The 24,234-nt window shown below is 35.7% G+C and overlaps 1 protein-coding gene across 1 annotated transcript in view; it reads right to left on the bottom strand.

Moving 5' to 3' along the window:
• LOC144254472 (steroid transmembrane transporter SLC22A24-like) overlaps positions 1-24,234 on the bottom strand; it is a 29,095-nt gene that overhangs the window by 2,330 nt on the left and 2,531 nt on the right. Inside the window, exons 3-7 of the mRNA XM_077797665.1 lie at positions 19,043-19,197; positions 18,775-18,943; positions 16,916-17,039; positions 9,481-9,596; positions 1,018-1,232 (exon numbers count right to left, since the gene is read on the bottom strand). Of these exons, the coding sequence (XP_077653791.1) occupies positions 1,018-1,232; positions 9,481-9,596; positions 16,916-17,039; positions 18,775-18,943; positions 19,043-19,197 (779 nt within the window). The remainder of the gene's footprint in view (positions 1-1,017; positions 1,233-9,480; positions 9,597-16,915; positions 17,040-18,774; positions 18,944-19,042; positions 19,198-24,234) is intronic.

Here is a 24,234-nt window from a genome sequence, read left to right as displayed (position 1 = left end):
TTAAATTCACTAAAATAACCAAAATAGGACTGCAAAAGAATACAGACATTTCTCCTGAAAGGCAGGAAACTTCTGTTGGAGAGAAGAATGGAGACTTCCAGTCTGAAATCCTACAAAATATTTTCCTGCTCTGGGAACATGGTGGAATATGGTGACCACTGAAATTCCCAAATCATTAATGAGATCATTTGGGTAAGTTAGTAAAATAGGTTGGGTTATATTCTTAATTTGTTTCTAGTGTTTTTCCTAGGGCATTATTGCTATATATAATAGTGGGGATAATTTTGATACATTCATAAGTGCATATGACATAATTTGTTCCATTTCAACCCCTTTCACTCTCTTCCTCCATCTCCCTGATCTCCTTCCTCTATTCTACTGATCTTCCTTTCATTTATTTATTGTTTTTAATTGGTTCATTATAATTACACATAAAGTAGAAGTCATTATTCTTTTCTTCTCTAAGGCCAAATTACAAAGCCGATTAGAAGACATATTAAGATTAAATTATTCCCTTACTCCTGCTGTGCTCTTGCTTTCTGTCTGAAGACAAGGGACTTTTATTTCACTAAATTCAAGAAGCCTTTCCTAAAAATGTATTGAGTTAGGGAGGCCTTAAAAATCAGGAATAGTCCCAGGGAGAGTATCACATTCCCATTTGGAGATGCAATTGCATGGCCTACCCCCTCCAGGATTGTTATGAAAAGTGTCATTAGCCAGAGGCATGTGGTTAGCTCCTCTTCTAAAGACACTGTTTGAACCCTTGCAACTGCTATTCAGGTTCATCTTGGATGTGGTCAGGACAGCTTTGTTTCTGAACCATACTTTAAGGACATAGGCACAGTTGGAGCCTAAGTCCTGCCAAGTGCTTGCCATAATCTGTTTCAACCCTTTATATTAACTGCAAAAAATCCTTTGGCTTTTAATGACATTTTTGTGGTATCAGACAGGTAAGATGATGTAATTCCTAAGGAATGAGGAAAACACTTTCTTTTCCCAAACCTTTGTCTCTCTCACCTTGAGGCAAAAATGTGTTTACCAGAATGGAGACTCCGGCCAGGAATGAGAACAGTGTCTGGTTTGTCCGTCGACCCATGTATTTCAGAGTCCAAAGGGAAACAAATCTGGCTGTGAGCGTGATGGCTCCAAAGAGAACCTGGAACAGGAAGATATTGCTCCCCAGGTGCTGCAGGTTGAGGATGAGGCCATAAAAGGATACAGCATGTGAAAATCTGAAGTGAAAGGAGAAGAGACATCTAATTACATTTAGAGCCTAAGGAACATTCCCTAAGATTTTGAAGGAGACTCCTACAACTGATGATTATATTGGCCCAAGACGGTAAGTGTTCAATGATAATTATAGAATGGAATAATAGAACAATTGTTTTTAAGGCAGTGATCTTAAATTACCATAAAATTACCATGGGCTCTTTATTGCTAAAATTTTTACTGAGACCACAAAATATATAGCAGATATACACATATTCCAGTAAAAGTTAATTTTTAACTGCTTAATTTTATGCAAAAAAGGTAATTTGAAATCTGAGCTCACTGTTCAATTTAAGGGGATAAAGGAATGAACATAGATAGGGTTAGATATTGGAAATTAGGTAAATTGTTTCTTTGCAACAGTGAGTCTCTTTTCTTTGATCCCTGGTGTGGAGTCTTTTTTCACCTTAATCCTAGTAAGTAAGGTTGCAGGGCACTAGGGAGAATTTTCCATGTTTCCTGGTTTTAAGAGTATAATGACCTAATCAGGTGCAGTGGTGTCAACCTAGCAATACCAGTGACTCAGGAGACGAAAACAGGAGCATTGTAAGTTCAAGGCCACCTTGGGCAACTTAGTGAGAGAATTACATTTATTGATTTGTATATGCTGCAACTAACTTGAATCCCTGGGATTAATTCAACTTGATCACAGTGTACAATCCCTTAATGTGTTTTCAAATTCGTTTTCCTAATATTTTTAGTAAAGATTTTTGTGTTTATATTCATCAGAGATGTTGGTCCATATATTTTCCTCAGGATAATACTGATACTGGTTTCAAGGAATTAATTTGGAAGTGTTACCTCCCTTTCTATTTTATGATATGATTTGATGATGATTGACATTAGTTGTCTTTGTTGAAAGCTTCTTTTATGTCTTCAATCTCATTCCCTGATAATGTTCTGTTCAGGTTTTCTATATTCTCTTTTCTCAGTATGGATAAGTCATAGATGTCTAGTAATTGTCATTATCTTCTAGATTTTCCAGTTTATTGGAATACAAATTTTTAAAGTAGTCCCTAATGATCCTCTTGATTTAAAAAATGTTTGTAGTGATATTGCCTTTCTCATCACTAGTTGTATTGATTTGGGTCTCTAAACTCTTTCTTTTGGCTAGTTTGGCTAAGGTTTTATCAATCTTTGAACTTTTCAAGGAATGAACTATTTGTTACATTGATACTCACCCCACCCCACACTATTTCATTTATTTTTGCTCTGAACTTCTCTTTCTCATTTTGGGGTTAGTTTGTTCATGCTTTTATGGCACATTAAGATATAACATTAGATTGTTTATTTAGGATTTGTTTCTCTTTTTCTAATATAATCATCTACTTGTATAAAATTCCTCTTAGCAATAACTCTGCATAATGACCCAGAACTTTTTAATGTTGTATCACTATTTTTGTTTGATTCTAGATTTTTTTATTATTTGTTGTTCAAAATTTTACAAAGCTCTTGACATATCATATTTCATACATTTGATTCAAGTGGATTATGAACTCCCATTTTTACCCGGTATACAGATTGCAGAATCACATCGGTTACATATCCACATTTTTACATATTGCCATACCAGTGTATGTTGTATTCTGCTGCCCTTCCTATCCTCTACTATCTCCCCTCCCCACCCCTCCCCTCCCATCTTCTCTCTCTACCCCATCTAGAAATTTTTAAACTTTCTCTTATCATTTCATCAAAGACCTATTTCTTTTCAAAAGAGAATTTTTATTCCCCATGTGCTTATGTAATTTTGTGTTTATTTCTAATTTAATTTCATTATGATCTGATAAGGTAAAAGTAATTATATTGATTATTTTGTATTTTCAAACACTTGTTTTGTGACTTAAAATATGATCTATTTTGGAGAATGTTCTACGAGCTATTGAGAAGAAAGTGAATTTGCTTGTTATTGGATGAAATAGCCTATACTTTTCTGTTGTGTGCATTTGATTTATGGTATTATTTAGATCAGAAGTGTTGTGTTTGTTGTTTTTGTTGGTGTAAGCAAAATACTTGACTAGAAAAATTTAGAGGAATAAAAGTTTACTTAGTCTCGTAGTTTCAGAGGTTCAGTCCATGGTCAGCTGTCTCCATTGCTCTGGGCCCAAGATAAGGCAGAATGAACATTATGAAAGAGGAATATTGTTCATATTGTGGTGGTCAGGAAACACAGAGAGACAAAGAGGGGCCAGGAAATCCAGATATAGTTTTCAAGGTCACACCCTCAGAGACCTATTTTCTCCAGCCATATCCCATCTGCCTGTAAGAACCACCTAGTTAGTCCATTCAAATTATTACCCAGATGGGGTGGTGGCACATGTCTATAATCACAGCTGCTTGGGAGGCTGAGGCAAGAGACAGTGTTTGGGTAGCTGTCAGGTGTCCTGTGTGGGAGCTGCATGTGGGATTTCTGCTCAGGTGGGTGGATGAAATTTTATGTGGGTGCTGATGCCTATGGTTACTCTCAGACACCTGGTAGTCCTGCATGGGTGAGTATTTGGGAAACCTACTCTGATGTAGAGGCCTGAAGCCCTGCATGACATAGTACCATGATTCCTGTGCAAAAGCAGGAATGTTGCTCAAGAGAAGCAGTATTCTCATTTCTTGAATCACAGGTCATGGAGCAACACAGAATGCTTCCTCTGTCTGGCCTGCCAACTTGTATCCTTGTGTAGTACTTCTTTAAGTATTTCCTGTAGTGCTGGGTTACAGAATGAATTCTTTTATTTTATCATTATCTTGGGAAGTTTTTACTTTTCCTTCCATTGTGACTGATTGCTTTGTTGGCTATAGCAATCTTGATTGGCAATATTTTATTTCAGAGTTTGTATTATTTAATGCCAAGCCCTCCTGGATTATAGGGTCTGAGCTAAATCATAATTATCCTTATTGGTTTACCTCTAAATGTGACTCAACATTATTTTCTGGCAGCTTTTAAATTCTTTCTTTTGTCTCTATTTTTTAGTTTTTAACTTATATCATAGAGAGATTTTTTCTGATCTTGTCTATTTTGGTCTCTACATGCCTCCAATATCTGGATATTCATCTCATACCCAAAATTTCAAACATTTTCTTTTATTATGTCACTGAGTAGGTTATTAATTCTATTAGACTCTATCTCTTCTCATTACTCAATATCTATGGGCCTTCAATTCACTCTCATAATGTCATAGAGATATTGTATATTGTTATTGTAGTTTCATTTTTTCTTAAATACTGTCTGAATGATGACATTACCTCTAAGGTTTGAGATTATATCTTCTACCTGCTCTAACATATTAAAAACATTTTAATTTCAGCTGTATTTTTTATTTGATTTACTTGCCTTTTTTTCAAGATTTCTTCTCAGTTTTTTTCAAGATCTCTATCTTTTTTTGGTTGAATTTCTCCTTCATATTCTGTAGTTCCTTCCTTAATTTATTCAGTTTTCCTGAATTTTCTTGGTATTCAATCCTATTTTTAAATAGTTATTATTTTGAATTATTTATCCAGCATTTTATATGATTCCATATCTTTGGAGTCATTGCTTGTGAGTTTTACCTTTGGAGATTTCACTTTACCACAATTTTTCATATTTTCAGTTTTGAGGTTAGTGCATCTGTTGAGATGGATTTATCTTCCAATTTTATGTGAACAGCTGTGTAGGGTACAATCTTTTCTTAGTGAAGTGTTTTTGGATATCAGGGTGTTGTAAATTGTTGAATATATTTCCAGGTGTGTTTAATAGTATAAGTTTCCTGGTACTTCTTTTGCAATGTATTTTAGTACTTCCCCTCTTCCCCAGTGGAGGTAACCCAACACAGTAGCTGCCCAACACAGGTGTGCAGTGTGACCAGGGCCCACCTATGGGAACTCTGGGATGAGTTTCCTCAATTGTGAACTGATAAGGGAGAGGGATATGGGGCTAATGTTTGGAGCCTAACAGAGAGACCAGGAACTGGGAAATCTCCAGGCAAGATAGGAAGATAGGACTGGGCACTCAGGTCATACAAGGAGTCCCAAAAGGTGAGGTGCAGTCTCTCTGCAGAGACTGGTGGATGCCACTCCCCTTTCCAGGTGCCCTGCACCAGGACCAGTCTTCCCACCCAGGTTACCTCCACCATTTTGAGGGCAGAGACACCAGCTTACAACAAACAACCTCACCTATTGGATGAGAAGAGAAACAGGAAAGATACAGATCTCTAAAGCTAGCAACAAACCTGGTTTCTTCCTTCAATTTTTTTGCTTCTACCCCTCTATTCTCTGGCGCTCACATCCCCAACATATGTGAAACTAAGACCTTTGCATGAAATAGGATTTGAAGACTGAGTCATCTGAATAATATAATATAGAGATGTTAAATATGCTTTCTTTTTTCTTTTTCTTCTTTCACTTTTCTTTCCCCCTTCTAGTTTTTCTATTTTAACATCTGTATTTTTCTGAATACATATGTGTGTATTTTATGTACTCCACTGTCTTCCCACGTATTTGTCTACCCTAAATTACTTCCTGTCTCTTCCCTTGATACTAACCCTCTTCTTAGATTTCTTTTTTGCACTTCCTAAGATACTAGCTCTTTATCCTCACATCCTTCCTCCTCAGCATATCGTCCTATGCCCCACCCCCAGTTCATTGTCCACCATCAGAAACTGGAAATCTTTTTACAAAACTACTGATTATATTTTAGATAATAATTGAATGCAACAATTCCGGACATTGAGACTAAACTTTAAATGTCTTAATAACAACAAATTGTTCAAAAGTGTTATATAGTTGATATTGGGATCTGTTAACATTGTCCTTTCCCACAAAGGAGAGGTCTTGGAACCCTACAAGAGCAATATAAACCTATAGGGTAAAAACAACAACACATCAGACCCTCAGAGCTGGAAAAAAAGACACAAGAGCAACATGAAAAGACAAGGAAAGAAAGTGCCCCAAACAAATGAAGACATCATATCATTAGAATCATTGGCAGCCACAGCAGAAGAAATTACAGAGAAGGAGTTTAGGATTGGCATGGTTAAAATGTTCTGTGAACTCAAGGAAGATATAAGAGAGCAAATACAGGCAGTGAAAGATCACTTTGACAAATACAGGAAGCAAAAATTACCTCAATAGGTAACAGAGGTTCGAAAAAAAAAAAAAGAACAGAAATCCTTGAAATGAAAGAAACAATAAACCAAATTAAAAGCTCAAATGAAAGCATCACCAGCAGAGTAGACCACTTGAAAGATAGGACATTAGATAATGAGGATAAAATATATAAAGTTGAAAAGAACATAGACCACACAGTGATAATGGTAAGAAACCATGAACAGAAATTCAAGAAATATGGGATAGCATAAAAAGACCAAATTTAAGAGTTATTAAGACACAGGAAGGCATAGAGGTACAAACCAAAGGAATTAACAATCTATTCAGTGAAATAATATTAGAAAACTTTCCAAACATGTAGAATGAATTGGAAGTCCAAATTCAAAAAGCCTACAGGATGCTGAATGTACAAAATCACAACAGATCCACAATAAGTCAAATTACAATAAAAATGCCCAACATACAGAATAATAAGAGACTTTTAAAAGCCACAAGAGGAAGGAATTAGATTACATATAGGGAGAAACCAATTAGGATAATGGCAGATTTTTCAACACAAACCTTGAAAGCTAGAAGATTTTGGGAACAACATATATCAAGCTTAGTATACTCCAATAGTGTTTATTGCATTGGAGCTGGAGAATTCCACTTTCTATGAGATCCCAAAAGAGGGAGGTCCTTCTGGCAAGTCAGGAAATTGTGTTATATATAGAAGGGCATAAGGAGTATACCCTCTGTGATTGCTTTTCTAGACTTGATAATTCTGTATATATTAAAGGGGTATAGGAGCAATCTATTTTGAAACGCTTTATAGATGTGGTATTCACAGTCTTTGTGTTATTTCTCTTTGCTTTTTATATGAAAAAATATGTTTATGAGTGAGCACTGAGTCCCCATAGTCTTTCCTGGTTGTCAGTTTGGGGGGTTCTCTCCTACTCTTTGTGATATTGTGTTGCTGAAGTTTGAGTGAGTTAGGTAATATATGGAGGAAAATTTGTTGTCTCCTAAATGGGTAGAGTGTTTGGCTCAGATGCATAATATCTACCCAATGAAGTTAAAGTGTTATACCAGATCTCTAGCATCTCACAGAAAAAGAAAAATAAATAACAGCAACAATAGTAGCAAACAACACATAGCATTAAAATGAATTGGTAACTATGACATTTTCAGCACTAATAGCCACAAAACAGGAATGGTGGGGTCAAAAGTTAGCAACAGCAAAAATTACAATCTAGCAACTAGATTTTTCACTAAAGGAAATACCAGGTTTCAACTATGACTTCCAAAATGATAATAACTGTAACAATATAAATGGTGTGGGCATAAATTACATAAAATAGTGTTAAAATATGGGAAAATTTTGGTTCATTAAGAGAAAATATGGAAAAAGTGAAAATAAAGATTGGAATATGATAAAGAACAGAAATAAAACAGAAGAGAGGCATAAAGCCCCCAAAAAACCGAGGAAATTTTTTTTAAAAAATGAAATAAAGTGGAAAGAGAGAGAGAGATGGGGGTGGAGAGTGAGAGAGACAGAGAGAGAGAGAGAGAGAGAGAGAGAGAGAGAGAGAGAGAGAGAGAGAAAGAGAGAGAGAGAACAGAAAAATTTTGGTATTTGAAGGAGAATATAGGACAGAGAGTCACAATAGCAAAAAAAAAAAAAAGAAAAAAAAGAAAAGAAGAAGAAGAAAATTAAAGAAAAAAGAAAAAACCTCACTAACCCTAAAAAAATAAATAAAAATCTGGTAAAATATGAAAAAGAAAATGTATATACATACATACATTCACACATATTTATGTATACATATAAACCAAACTGCAAATACAACTGGAAGAACAAAAAATTTGTCAACAATGGATGAAAGAATTGTCTTCATTGTGGTGGTTGAAACTGACCAAGGATGCATATTTACTACAAATGCCAGACTGCTCTTCCTTCCATTTCTTCCTGGCGTATGTGCATCTTATAGCAAAGATTTGGGGATTATTAGCCCTTTTTCCTTTTCCTTAATTGATATACCTAGAACCAAATATGGAGTGGTCGGACTCAATGCTCATTGAAATGACTCTTAGGTTTTCAGTTCATCAGTACAAAGTAGTATGTATGAGAAATACCATCTGTTGGAATATTGTCTAGAAAGACTAGGTCAATGTATGCTTAGGGCAGAGATGAGGCAAAGATCTAAATGGAAAGTTCCCACAGTTGGGATCTATCCATTATTTGTCATATTCTCTGTCATATTCTGGAGATATTAGTAAAAGAAACCAATAAGATCAGGTAGATGGCAATCTATTCTGGTTGTCCCAATCCCAGACACTTCTTGATAAATTTCACTCAGAAGGTAACCAAGTTTCCTGGGTGGAGGGGGCACAGCAGGTCACACTTCACCATCCAGGACTATGACCTTCCAAGGTTTACAGTCCTTGAATGTAATCATGCCTGCCTGTTTGGCTTCCTAAATATCTTCAGCTGATTAAATGAGTCGCCAGACTCCATGGGAAAGTAAGTTGCACTCCTCTGTATATCCCTGAACTGAATTCTTCTGTGTGCCTGTTTCAACAGCATGTATTCCAGACCTTATGGTAGATATCATCCAATCTTTTCTATTGGTTCCTGTATCAAAGGTGTTCCCCACATCTAGTATGACTTCCATGAGTTGGCTTCCCACTTTGGCTCTCTCCTCCCAAGCTGCGAAATACTGAGCAATTTTGAATCACCAACTCCTAGTGTAGACTCAGAGTGAGCTAATTTCAGGCTGTCTTTCTGTCCTCTGGGTATCTCCATGCCAATTTTTCTGTTTTTTTAAAATCTTTTTGTCACACCCCTCCCCTGTGTGGTGTTGCCAAAATGTCTTGGCACTGATATACTCTTTCATATCCTCCATTTGAAATATCAGTACTTATGGACCTCTCCAAATCTCTGACTGTCCAGTATTGAATTTTAGTGAATTCCCTTAAACATCTACCTCACTGAGAAACAGTATTCCCATTGATTCAATTCAAAGCCATAGAGAAACTGGGAGGTGCAACCTTTCTCTACTCTACCATATTTGTCCCTCATGGCTAATATTTTTTGAAAGGAGGAATGTGGTTGCATCTTAAACATTTTGAAGTTACTAAACATCAGATGGAACTTACCTGAAAAGGCACAAGCAGCAGGTTCTCATAATCACTTTGGGTGCATGGAACAATTGAAAAATAGATGGTTTGACCTGGACTGCATCCAACTCCTTCTGTATGGTGGATTTCACAAACTTAAACAACAAAACAACAGGCATTTATAGTATGTCAATAATGGACATGTATAGTGGTATAGTGGTATAGAGGTTTCACTATCTTTGAAACCTCTGACTCGTTGGGAATATGGATGCTAAATGATCTACTTCATGTACAAAGGGATTGGGGAGAATGAAAACTATCTATGAATAAAGCCCGTACTTAGTTTATGAGAGGAAAAAAGGATTAACCAAAAGATTTGCACTGTAAATTGAAAACAATGAAAAGGTACTTGTTTAAGGATTTGAACTTTCTTTCCTATTCACTGGAAATGAGAATTTCCCCTCATTGTTAGAATTAGAGTTTATCTCTGAAAATCAATGGATTTTATAAAATCTAGTCCACTTTATGATTTGGTTCCAAGTAGACCATTGCTAGGTATCGTAGGCATGCTGCCTCCACTCATGATTGGAGTGTACAGAGTTAAAGAAGTGTAAAAATTAGGGTATCTATTGTTAGAGTATGATTTGCACTCAGGCCAGATGTTATAGCAGATGAAATTTGGTTAAATTCCAAGTGAGCAAAAACATTTGGTTTCAGGGTTAGAACTTTTAGGCCTGACACTACTGTTACTTTATATTTTGAGAAGGTTGGTCAATAGGTACATAAGTGTTCTGTTCTGGTGTTCTATGGTACAACAGGGTGTATATTGATAATGATAACATATTCTGCATTTCAAGAAATGCTAGAATAAAGAATTTTGAATGTTCTCAGTACAAATAATAAATATTCGAGATGATAGATATCCTTACTCCAAGTTGAACATTACACAATGTATCCATGCATCAGAATGTCACATAATATCACCAAGTATGTAAATTTATCATGCATCAGTTAAAAAGTGAAAGTAGCCCCTCACATTCTTACTGGAGTTATTAAATATAACTCTTTCAAGATACTCAGTATCATGATATAAATATCATATGTATTCAGCACAAGAGAAGGCACTTAATAATTTTCAAAATAGTAATAAGTTATTTCTGATAATAAAAATACAGTGAGCTGTGCATGGTGGCACATGCCTGTAATCCCAGCAGATCAAGAGGGTATGGCAGGAGAATTGCAAGTTCAATGTCAGCCTCAGCAACTTAGTGAGACAATAAGCAACTTATCTAGACTCTTTCTCAAAATAAAATATATAAAGGGCCTGGAATGTGGCTCAGTGGTTAAGCACCCTGGCTTCAATCTCTGGTGCAGAACAAACAAATCAACTCTCCCAAAGCAGACCAAAACAAAACAAAACAAAAACAATCAAACAAACAAAACAATCACCACCCCACAACAACAACAACAACAACAACAACAAAAACCTATAGTGACTTAGCACAGGACGCCACAGACAATTTTTTTCCCCTGAGCTCCAGTAAATAAATATTTTAGGCCATACAGGCAATGATTTTTATTGCAACTGCTTAATTATGATGCTGTAGCACGAAACAGTCATTCATAATGCAAAATCAACTGGGTTTGGCTATGTTTCAATAATATTTTATTTACAAAAACAGGCGTTATTCTGGAAAGAGTTTCCTAATCTCTGGTTAGTGGATGCTGTTGTATCCTACTCACATGTTTTATTCACTTCTCCAGCTTCTGTGAGTGTTGATGGCTGGTTGTTGTGGCCCCCACTGGGCATTGCACTTAGATAAAGAAAATCTCCTCAACCAATGCCAGACCCTTGTCCTTATCCAATAACTGAAGAATTCAAGCATATTAGAATCATGTTTCCTTGCTTCAAGGCAGAGGAATTCTTGTGGGCAATCCTAGGTCCAGTGTTTCTTGCAAGATGTGCTGTGTCCTCTGTTAGAACTACATTATACTCTGACACTTATTTCTGCATAATTCCATTTTTTCCTCACAGATAATGTTTTGAAAGAACACCTCAATAAACCTTCTGCACACAAATCTCAGATTTTCCAGTTTCTAGGAAAATAGATCTATAATACTTGTAATTGTATGGTAGTAGTCAAATAAATTAATGCTATAATAAGAATCGAGAACTAGATTATCCAATGAATATCCCATAGTGGTGTTAGCTGGTGCATGCAGTTGTAATTCAGGTATTAAAATTTTCACTGGTGGTAAACTGGGATGGGTTGGTTATAATCCCAGAATTTCAAAAGTTTTTTAAAAAAGGAATAATTGTTAGGACTTTAGAATGTATCTCTAGAGTATGCTGATATTTATAACTCTTGTAAAGTACTACGAATGCATTTAAAAAAGACAATGGAAGACTAGTAGTGATTGGCTACCAATCTAAAGTGGAATGTGAAAATCAGAAGATGTATGTAAAGATCAGAGTGTAAGGAGACCCTCATCTTCCACAGGTAGAGGGCAGAAAAATCTGAAGTCCAAGTCCCAGGACTCAATTTTAAAAATAATGTCAATAAAACTTGAAGATATGAACCTTTTATTGTTTCTTTGTGGAAGGACCTGGCCTTAATTGAGAAATAGGACTTATTTGGGGATGGTTATACCTGAGTTGAGGCATTTGATCCTTTTGAATCCCTTCATTCCCTAGTACTACTTGGCATGGAAAAATATTGACCCCTCCTCCCTGCTAAAATCTAGTGCTACTGTCTGGTTTAAAGATAGTGCAGAGGTTTATGATTGCAAGAAAATGCATAATTTCCCTGTCATAATTTGTTACTATTTTCCTCCTACCAGATGATGAAAAGAAAAATATACTCTGCTTGGGAGATGTGCCTGTATGCTCAAAGTGCTCAAGTAGCAGGCTGAAACCATCAGCTTGAGAGCACATATGGGGAATAATTTTTTGATTTCAAAATTTTATTGGTGCAAATATCAATTACACAAAATAGTGGGTTTCATTGTGGCTGATTCCTATATGCACATAACATAATTTGGTTAATTTCTTTTCCAAGTAACACCCCATTAAACTCTATTTTGTCCCCCTGATAATTTTCTTTACTCTGACAGTATTATTCAATTTTCATGAGATTCTCATTTTTTCCTTTTTTCTATCCAGCTTCCACATATGAGAGAAAACATATGACCTTGAATTTATGAGTCTGGATTATTTCACTTAACATAATGATCTCACATTCCATCTATTTTTTGGCAAATGACAAAATTTCATTCTTCTTTATGGCTGAATACAACACTGTTGTGTATAAATATAGCACTGTCTTTATCCCTTAATCTGTTGATGAATACCTGCTCCATAAGTTGGCTCTTGTGATTTGTTCTGCCATAGACATTTGTGTGAATGGCTCTCTAGAGTATGATGATATTAAGTCTTTTGGATAAATACTAAATTACTCACTCTTATACCTGGTCATATGGTGGTTCTATTTCTAGTTTTAAGGAATCTCTATTCTGATTTCCATAGTGACTGTAGTAATTTACATTCTTACAGAGTTTAAATATCAGAGTTCCAATCCCCCAGCATCTTCACCAGTATTTATTGTAATTTTTCTTAATGCAACTCTGTTGTATAATTCTAAATCAGATATTGTGATATTTCCAGTGATATATTTTCTTTGTTAAAAATTGTTTTGGCTACTATGGGTCTTCTGTCTTTCCATTTGAATTCTAGGACTCCTTTTCTTTTCTTTTCTTTTTTTTTTTTTTTAGATCTGTGAAGAGTGTCATTGATATGTTGATGGGTATTGCATTGAATGTGTAGATCATGTTGGGTCATATGGTGATTTTATCAATATTAACTCTCCCTATGAAAGAAAAGATTCTAAGATTAAGGTGGTCAGCTAGATATTAGATAGAAACACTGCACCTGATAGAAAAAAAAATTTAGGCACAACACTCCATGTTGGCTTAAGATCAGACTTCTTTAACAAAATTCCTAAAGTACAAGAAGTAAAATAAAAAAAAAATCAACAGACTGGTTGGTATAAAACTAAAAAGCTTATTTCCAGAAGAGGAAACAATCAAGAGTGTGAAGAGAGAGCTTTCAGAATGGGAGAAGATCTTTGCTACCCACACTTCAGATAGGGGATTAATTTCCAAGATATAAAAAGAACTCAAAAAGCTTAACAACAATACCACAACCACCACCACTACAATAATCACCTTCACCCAAAACCAGTCAATAAATGGGACAAGAAACTAAAAAGACACATATCAAAAAAAGAAATAGGAATGGCCAACAAATATATGAAAAAAGGTTCAATATCTGTAGAAATTAGAGAAATGCATGTTAAAACTACAATGATATTTCATTTGATTTCAGTCTGAATAGCAATTATCAAGAATACAAGGAACAACAAGTGTTAATGAGGATGTAGGGAAAAGGAAACACTCAGACATTGCTGGTGGGACTGCAAAATAGTGCAACCACTCTGGAAAGTGGTATGAAGATTCCTCAAAAATTGGAATGGAAACACCAGTTATTCCACTCCTCAGTATATATCCAAAGGATTTAAAATCAGCATACTATAGTGATGCAGCCACATCAATGTTTACAACAGAACAATTCACAGTAGCAGACTTATGGAACAAAACTAGATGCCTATCAACAGATGAATGGATAAAGAACCTGTGGCATATATACTATACTCAATGGAATATGAATCAACTATAAAACGAATGAATTTATGATATTTTCCAGAAAGTGAATGGATATGGAGACTGTCATGATAAGGGAAATAAACCAATCCCAAAAGACGAAAGGTTAGATTTTTATCTGTTACATGGATGTTAATACAAAATAAGGTGGGAGGAGGAGAAGAATAGAAGTTCAGTGCATTAGACAAAGAGGAATGAAGGGATTGGAGGGGGATAGAAATAGAAAAGACAGTGGAATGAATCTGGCATTATTTCATATGTTCACATATGTATAGAACACAGTGAAACTCACAATTGTGTACATCTGCAAGACTGAGATCCTAATTAGAAAGAGATAAAAACCATGCTTGTATAAATATACCAAAGTAAATTCTACTGTCTTGCATATCTAAAACAGAACCAATAAAAGAAAAAGAAAAACGATCAAGATGGCCAGAATATAAACTTGAATAAAGGGGGAGTTTATTTTTCATATGGAAATAATTGTTCACAGCTTTGAATGACAGCCTGAACAGAATAATAACTACCAATGAGATAGAAGAAGTAATGAAAAGTCTTCAAACAAAGAATAGCCCAGAGTCAGATGGATTCTTATCTGAATTCTACCAGAATTTCAAAGAAGAAATAATGTTAATGGTCCTCAAATTACTCCACAAAATAGAAAGGGATGGAACAGTTCCAAATTTATTCTATAAAGCCACTATCATCCTCATACTACAACCAGATAAAGACATATCAAGGAAAGAAAATTACAGGCCAATTACCCTGATGAACTAAGATGGAAAAATTCTTAATAAAATATTAGCTAATCATATTCAATCATATATTGAGAAGATTACACACCAATACCAAGTTGATTTTTATGCCAATCTTGCAAGGATGTCTTAACATTCACGAATCAATATGTAATTAGCATATACATCACCTCCTGTACAATGTTTCTCAAGATCTCAGGGGGATCAGATCTCAAACAAACAATAGAACTTATTAGATAATTAGATGTGTTTTCTTTCAGCCATTTCAGGCACCCAAAGCTGAGAAGATATTTGGTAGAGTGTTACAATTTTTTGTAAACCCCAAGAAAGTTCATAGGAGCTCCACAATGTTTTTGAGAAATATTTGTCACAATAAACATTTTCAACTTGACTGAAGGGAACAGAAATAGTACCAAATGAGAAAGGCTCCCCAAAATGCTACACTGATAAGCTAACTTAAAACACCTTTTAGATGAAAATATGTTTATGCATTTTATGAGAGGGAAGAAATTCAGAAGTTGGAGCCAAGGGACAAGAGGTTGTGAGAGCCAAATTGCTTCAATTTTCCAAACCTTTAAACCTACTCGCAAAATTTCTAAACTTTGCCTTTCTTAATTTCATAATTGCTATAGACTCTGTATCTCAAATCTCCTTTTTGAATGGGAATGTCTCCAGTAGTTATTCTAAACTTATATCATCAGTATATGTTGGATATGTTTCAGACATGTGTTTTGTCTCTTTAGTTTCGTGGATTTACAAATACAGGTTTATGATTAAAGAACAACACATAAGAAGTCTTATCCACATTTGGACCTCATTGAAGTGTTTTGGTTCTGGGGGTCAGGGTGTATCTCAGTGTTAGAGTGCTCTTCTATCAAGAGTGAAGTCTTTAGTTCAAGTGATGGCAATTAAAAAATATTCTGGACTTCAAGAACATGCTATAAAAATAAGACTTTGGGGGAAATTGAGAATGTGTCAATTTATTTAATGAGTCAGAAGGATAGAATAATTTTGTAGCCATAGAATCTATCCTTTGTGTTTTCCTTTATTAACATTTTCTAGTCTAGGGCATTTGCTCTCTTTCAGGGTTAATGTGGGGAAGTCTATTAGTTGTCCCTCCACCAAGCACTTTGTGTGATGCCTGAAGTGCATTTTAGCTTCCTTTTTATCAGTTAACCCCCAATACTTTTTGGTCCATTAAAGATGTGTTCTCTCAAAAATTATTTTCACGTGACTTGTCATATCACTCTTTTTGTAATTGTCTCTTAATTTTTGTCCCAAATTAAAATGTAAGTTCCTTAAAAGCATAGAATCTGATTTATTTGCTTATTAATATATATTAACCTGCTGGCACACAGTAGATGCATAAGTATTTTTAAATGTGTTAATGAGAGTATTTTTGGAATAAGCCACATCAGAATCTGGCTCCCATGAGGAGGGAACTTCAGGGAGAAAAAAAGAAAAAAAGATTTGTCCAAAGATTTTTCACAGAGGTTCAATTTTATTACTCTCTAGTGAGAACAATGTTAAATGTCAAAAGAAGTAGGAAAGGAATTTTATATATTTTACTGTCATGTTTATATTGTGTAGAAGAGTATGTGATTCATTTGTTGCACAATAAATATTTGTTGAATTGATAAATAAATGGATAGAATTAAAAATAATTTTAATGCTATCTTTTTTCATGGTCAATTACTCTTTGTCTTACTAGCTTTCTGATTTTCTTTATAAGGGACTATGATTTATTTAAATAGTGAGAAATGAATTAGGGTACAATTTGTGTACTTCCATGAATGAATTGCAACATCTATGTCCAAATACCTGATACATTTTTTCAAGGTCCCCTCTCTACAATGAATCCATGGAGAACCAGGACAGGGATGTAAGAGCTCATTCATCATTCTCATTCAGACCCTTTAGTCACCCCCAGAGACCCAGGAACATAGCCTAGTGTGATTATGAGGTCATGTCATTTCATCCCAGTCCCCCTTCCAGATCACCTCTATGGTCAGGGTCTCTTCAGCATTCTTTTTTCCATTTATGTGTGCAACTCTTCTAAGTTCCTTTACACCCTTTTCTAGCTGATTTGTGACAATCAGCCACCGGAAGGACTCCACCAGCTTCCTGATTAAAGAAGACAAGAAAGGTACAGTAAATATTCAACTACTTAATTTTCACACAACCTTGAGATTCATTTGCCTTTCCATTTATACATACTTTATTATTGTGGCTGTGTAATTTTTAACCAAATCTTCCTTTTCCACTGGAATTGTCTTTCACTAAGATCAGGGACATATCTGTCCATTAATGTGTGAAAATAATTATAGAGATCAGTAAACAAAGATCAAATGGTATAAATCATCCATTTGCATTCCAATTTTTTGATATATAATTTTTATCTATAATTCACATATCATAATGTTTTTGTAGGACCCAAGTCAGTGAACATCATACTCAATGGTGAAAGACTAAAAGATTTTTCTCAGAGATCAGAAATAAGGCAAGCATGCCCACTTTCACCACTTATTTTCAACATAGAACTAAAAATTATAGATGGATTAATTAGGCAAGAAAAAGAAATAAAAGCCATCTATATGAAAAAGGAGAAAGTAAAATTATCTATTTTCAGATGATATGGTCTTCCGTGTAAAAACTCCTGAAGATTCCAGAAAAAAAGATATTTTAGCTAATGAATAGAAAATGCAGCCAAATAACATAATACAAAGTCAACATAGAAGGTCAGTTGTATTCATATACACTAATAATGAACAATGTGAAAAGATAATTACAATTGTTGGTTGGTCTTTAAATCACAGTGGCAAAAAAAACTGAATAAAATAACATTTATCATTGGTAGGACTGCAAATTGGTAAAATTACTTTAGAAACCAGTTGGAGATTTCTCAAAAGACTAGGAATGGGACCACCACATGACTCAGCTGTTCCACACTTAGGAAATTTATGCCAAAACCCCCAAGTCAGTATACTCTAGTGATACATGAATTTCAATGTTTGTAGGAGTGCAATTCACAACAGCCAAGTTATAAAACCATTGCTAGTGTCCATCAACAGATGAACAGATAAAGAAAATATGGTATATACACACATAGACTTTTATTCAGCCATAAAGAAGAATGAAATTATGTTATTTGCTGGTAAATAAATGGAACTGAAAAGCATAATGCTAAGTGAAATAAGCCAGACTCAGAAAGCCAAAGATTGAATGTTTCCTTTCATAGGTGAGAGGTAAAGAGGAAAAAAAGGGAAAAATAAAAGGAGCTCATGAGAATAGAAGGGAGAACAGTATAGCAGAGTAAGACAGGCAAGGATGAGGGATGCCAAGGAGAGATGCTGGACATTGAAATCAATCAAAGTGTGATATGTGCATGTATAAACAAATCACAATGAGCTCCATGTTTATATATGATAATAGTGAGCCAATTAAGAAAATAAACATGTAGAAGAGAGACCATAAGGAAGACAATCAGAGGGAGTGAGAGGGCAGAGAAAAGGGAGGTAAGGGAAAATGAGATATAGGAAATTATATTATGTGCATTTATGAGTATGTCACAATGAACTCCACTATTATGTATTATTATACTGCACTCATAAAAGTATAATAAAATGTTTTATTTTTGGTATTACAATTATTTCATGACAATTTTCTTCCTATTATACAAAAATGGTGATGCATAGTGCCAACCACCATTCAAATTGCCATCCTATTTCATCTCTTGCACCTTGGATGGCACAAAGGGTGTTAATAGGGACCAATATTGGATCCCAAAACATACCCAGTGACATAGCTCTTCTGTTATCACCTAGGCCTCTCTTGTAAATAACATGTATATTTTTCATACCTGGAAGGCAAGAGGAGGATAAGCAAGGGTACAGACATAGCCAGATGCAGTGTGTGCCAGCTTCTAATGGCAAAAGCCAGTCCTCCAAGGAACATCTGCCCAATACTGTAGGAAGACATCATCAGGACTATTCCCACAGACTTCCTTTTGGATGTTGTCCATTCTGACACTGGGATAAAATATGTACATAATTGTCATTCCGGGCAAAGGATAATTTCACAGTCAATTCAGGCATGGAGAAAATGAAAGTCTCAAATTATTGACTTACTGAGACAAAAAGCATTTATCATAATAGTCATGACACTCAACCCAGCCCAGAAGCGTAATATGCAGTAAATGAGGAAGGTGGGGGCGAAGGCTGCTGCGGTGTCAACGATGCCCAGCTGGAGTAAGCACCACAGGTAGACCACCTTCCGCCCAAACCTAAGAAAGATTGGAACAGGTAAGCTTATTTCAGAAAAAAATAATATGTGGAAAACAAGAAAAGATAAATAACTTGAGATTTAGGGTAAAATGTTTAACAAGTAGGACATTGTACTTGTGGTCTAGTGGAATCATAATACTAGTCAACAAAGAAAATCACAGATGTAAGCATCCCTGCTAATCTTAGAATGATGCCAGAATGCACAGAAAAGCACATGGCGTAAGAAGATCTTGATGCCATGTGGAGCCATATCAAGAGGAAGAAATAGGGGAGGTCATAACAAATGTTTGTTTTAAAAACGTTCATTTAGGAAAGTGGATTTGTGTGTCATGTTCAGAGTGCTGAGGAGTGAAATCAAGAGATCCATAGTTGGATGTTTGCAATCTATAGGTAAATGCTGAAGGATTCAAAAGGAAGTGTGGGAAGACAATACATCAAAGTTGCAGATAGATGACATAATCAATACTCTGGACCATGTCAGTGTTCAAGGGCTTTGGGAAGTTTGTTTTAGAAGATGACCTGGCAACTGTTCCCTTTAGCACAGGAACTCATAGGAGGTCCACAGAGGAGAGACAGAGAATAAGAAGCAGAAGGACATATCACACAAAAAAGAACAGGGAAATATTTGTGTCATGGAGCTCCAGGGAAGGGTCTCATTCTGGACAAAGTTCAACTTGTCTCATTCAACTTGGACAAAGTTCCATGAGCTGATACAAAGTTTTCAGTAATGTTAATTTTTATTGTTTAGATGTGGTGTCTTCCAAAATCTCACATGTGAAACAATGCAAGAAGGTTTGGAGAAGAAATGACCTAATTAAACTGATCAGTGAGTTAATCCATGGTGGGATTAACTGAGTGGTAAATGGAGGCAGGTGGAGTGTGGCTGGAGGAAGTGGTTTATTGGAGACACAGTTATGATGAATATATTTGCATCTGGTGACAGCAGTCTCTCTCTGCTTCCTGGTTACCATGAGAGATGCTTCCCTCTGCCACACTCTTCCACCATCATATTCTGCCTTGTCTCCAGCTTCAAGGAATGGAGCTGTCTTTCTATGGTCTAAGGACCTCTAAAACGATGAGCTCTCAAATAAACTTTTCTTCCTCTACAGTTGTTCTGATTGGGTCCTTTACTCCCAGCAGTGAAAAAGCTGACTAGGACATTACTGTCTGGACAAAATTTTAGTTTTGAACATTTTACCTGTAACTTTTGTTACTTTAGCAGACTAAGTCATTAAAAGTCTTATGAATTATGTTACCTTCTGTAACAAAATGTAGATTCTTGCCACATACATTGTGTTACTAAACTTGAATGAGAGAATTCAAGATAGAACTGTCTTTTTATGAGCCATGATTGAGGATGAAACAATCCCTGGAAAATTGAGAAATGAAAATAAAATCAGTACAACAAATAAATTCTTGTGATAATGGATACAGAGCTTGAGTGGAAGGGATGAATAGGTAGAGGACAGGATATTTTAAAACTCTGTTGGTGGCTACATGGCTTTATACTTTTGCCAAAACCCCTAAAACCATGTAACACCAAGATTGTGTCCTGTTGTAAACCATGGTCTTTAGTCAATACCATATAAATATTGGTCTATGACATATAATAAACTCATTACACTAATGTAGGTTGCTAAGAATATGTGAGGTTGTTTGTGGGAGGGGGTATTGGGAACTCTCTGTACGTTGGACACAATATTTCTGTAAACCTAAAACTGATGCAAAAATTTAAAGCTTATTGCCAGGCATGGTGGTGATTCAGGAGGCTGAGGTAGAATCACAAGTTTAAGGTCAGCCTCACCTGAAGAAAACCCTGTTTCAATAGATAGGTGTGGTTTTAGGGATGCTGTGGGAATCAAAGAAACCAACACTGGAAAATATAATAGGGAAAGTGTTGGGGGCTTATCATGAGAGCTCTGGGTTACTTTGAAACAAAAGACTACATACATGAAAATATAAGTAGACCTAAAAGAACTTAGTGTTGAATGATAAATGTAATAAAGAGATTAGACAAAAAGATACATCTTATATAGATTTGAAAACTATCATACTAAAAAACATCACATATTTCATAGCATGTAGAAAGAGAAATAGTAAGCATGTGAGACATTTCTCTGTTGTGATGGATGGGAATTGAGATTAATGGGAATTCATGGACATGAATGGGAATACACAAGGAAAATGATTTTTGCCGAAACCAATAAGAACATTGTAAATGAGAAGAATGACATTATCCTCAAGTAAAAGGAAGAAAGGTATAGATGGATACTGAATTGTACATAATAAATAAATTTGTGTGCATTTGAAATCTGAAGAAGAAAGATGCCATGACTGGAAAACTCTCCTGATCATGTGAGGCAACAACACCTGTTAAGTTACAGTGAAGTAGAATGGTGCACATGGGGAGTTATTGCTTTAGGCAGGTTTAAACTACTTTGTATCACTGTGCTTACTGATGTTTTTTTCCTATCCTCACTCCTCTAATTATACAAATATTTGTATGATAGCAAATTTCAAGATATTCACAGCCTTGAACTTTTCTATGGCCCAAATGTATGTGTACAATTAGATACCTGAATCTCCATATATATATGTCCATTGTGGTTTAGATGTGAACAGATGTGAGCTGTTCCCAAAAAGTTGATTTGTGTGAGACAATTCAAGAAAGTTCAGAGGTGAAGTGATTGGATTATGAGAGTATTGACCAATTAGTGCATAAATCCAGTTGAATGGATTAACTGAGTGGTAACTATAGTTGAGGCATGTGGTTAGAAGAGGTAGGTCACTGGTGGTATGCCTTTTTATATTTTGTCTTGATAAGGAGATCTCTCTCTCTCTCTCTCTCTCTCTCTCTCTCTCTCTCTCTCTCTCTCTTTTTATCTCTCCAACCCTTTTGTGCCATGTTCCTGGCTAATACTTTCCTCCACCATATTATTTGACCATGATACTTCAAGGAATAGAGTCAGCCACCTATGCACTGAGACTTCTGAAACTGTGAGCCCCAAGTTAAACATTTATCCTCTAAACTCACTTTTGTTGGCTCTTTTAGTCACAGTACCAAAAAAGCGGACTGAAACAATGCCAAATAGCTCCCACTCAGCAAGTCCAAACAGATTTCTTGATTTTCTCCACCAACATTTCTCAACTTCTCTAATTCTCTTCCATCTTCTATAGTGGCATTAAGTCTAGAGTCTAGTCATTTTCTCAGGCCAGAAGCTTATATCCTCTTTGATACTTCCATTTATCTTACTAGCAGCTCTACAATAGTGGAAAATAATCTTAATCTCCAGAAGGTCTTGATGTCTCTACTTCTAAAACATTCCCCAAATCTAGCTCCATCTTTCCATCTCCATGATATCTACTTCCTTTAGACTCCTATCATTTTTCTTCTGGGCTACTTCAATAGGCTGACAGATGGTCTTTGTTACCACTCAGTGCAGAAATAAGGCATTTAAAAGGCAAAGTTATAAAATTCCCATTTGTGGGGACAAGTGCATGGAGTACTGCATATATGGCATAAATTAAGGGCATCTGAGTGGCAGGCCACTCCCCTCGTGCTAGGCATGTGAGTGGCAGACTGCTTACCCTGTAAGCACAGCTCTGGGTGTGAGGCCATGGTTGTGAGGCCTGTGCTTGCTCCACGGCCCACTCCTCAATTGGTTGCTGTAAGGACAGTTATCAGAAATTGCATTGGTGGCTACCTGTGATCTGCTTAGCTATTGCCCGAGTATAAATACATGGTAACTGTGCAATAAAATCAGACCTGCTTCCTGCTTGGTCTCTGGAGATCTTGTTTAGTGACACCACAGCCACACACTCCTTTTCCCCCTTTTGTGGACCTCCTTGCTGGACAAGAGAGAGCCCACACACCCATTAAATTTAAAGGCTACGAATTGCCACAAGAATAACTTGGATAGAGGTACCACTAAATAGGGAATCAGGGAAGAGACTTTTCAGAAGGTAAGGTTTGAATCTGAGAACCTAGAAGTTGGGCTGAACAGTGTACAGGGAAAAGCATTATAGGCAGAATAAATAGAAAATGCAAATGCCATGTGGTAGAATCCAGCTAGATGTTCTGAAGACTAGCAGAGAATGGAGAAGTGGGTAGATAAAGTGAGGAAGGGAGGCTGGGGCCATATGACAGAATGGCAAGACTTGATAAGAAACTCAGAGTTTTATTCTATGTATGACAGAAAATCGCTGGCTATTACCTGGATAAGAAAGGCAGAAAATTTTCAAGCTTGAGAAGACACAGGTCAACATAGTGTGTGGATGAAATATGGATTATTAATGCATGTCAAATTCTAGCTGCAAATGTGAGCTACACATACTCTAAAGTGTTCTAAGAAACTGGGTGGTTATTTGTCAGGAATGCAGAGGTCCCTTCATTTGATAGGGGGGTTGAACTCCATAACTTCTGGTACTAGAAGCAGGGGGAGGTGAGGGGGGAGTAGAAGAAAGTTGAATTATTGGCACCAAAGCACAAGTGGATGGCAGTAATAAATTCTAAGTTCTACAGCAAAGCAGGCAACTATAGTTCACATAACCTATAGAATATTTTATGAATCACTAGAAGAGAGGAGCTTCAAAGCTGCAAACCAAAATAATCATAAGGAGACAGAAATGCTTATTACCCAGATTTTATTGCTATATAAGGTATACATAAAATGAAATATCACATAGTATTTCATAATACAATTATTATGTGTTTATAGACATTTTTAAATGTTTAAGGTGATGGAAATATTAACCACATTGTCTTGGTAATTACACACTGTTTGTACGTATTTAATGTATATAAATACACCAAATTAATGTACTCCATAAATATGTGAAATAAAATAATTACTAAAGTAAGTTTCTTTACTGCTTTCAATCATTTACTACTTTAGATCTGAAAGGGCCATCTTACAAATCTCTGTCATGAGTATTGTAGTTAATCTTTTTACGACTGATCTCCTAGCTGCTAATATTGCCTTCTATCAAATTATACTCCTAATTCAATAGACACATCCCTACCATTGTTACATCCC

This window comes from Urocitellus parryii, chromosome 4, assembly GCF_045843805.1.
Source record: "Urocitellus parryii isolate mUroPar1 chromosome 4, mUroPar1.hap1, whole genome shotgun sequence".
Classification (NCBI taxonomy): Eukaryota; Metazoa; Chordata; class Mammalia; order Rodentia; family Sciuridae; genus Urocitellus; species Urocitellus parryii.
Note: the sequence above shows the minus strand (reverse complement) of the source record. Positions and strands in the feature narration are given on the sequence as shown.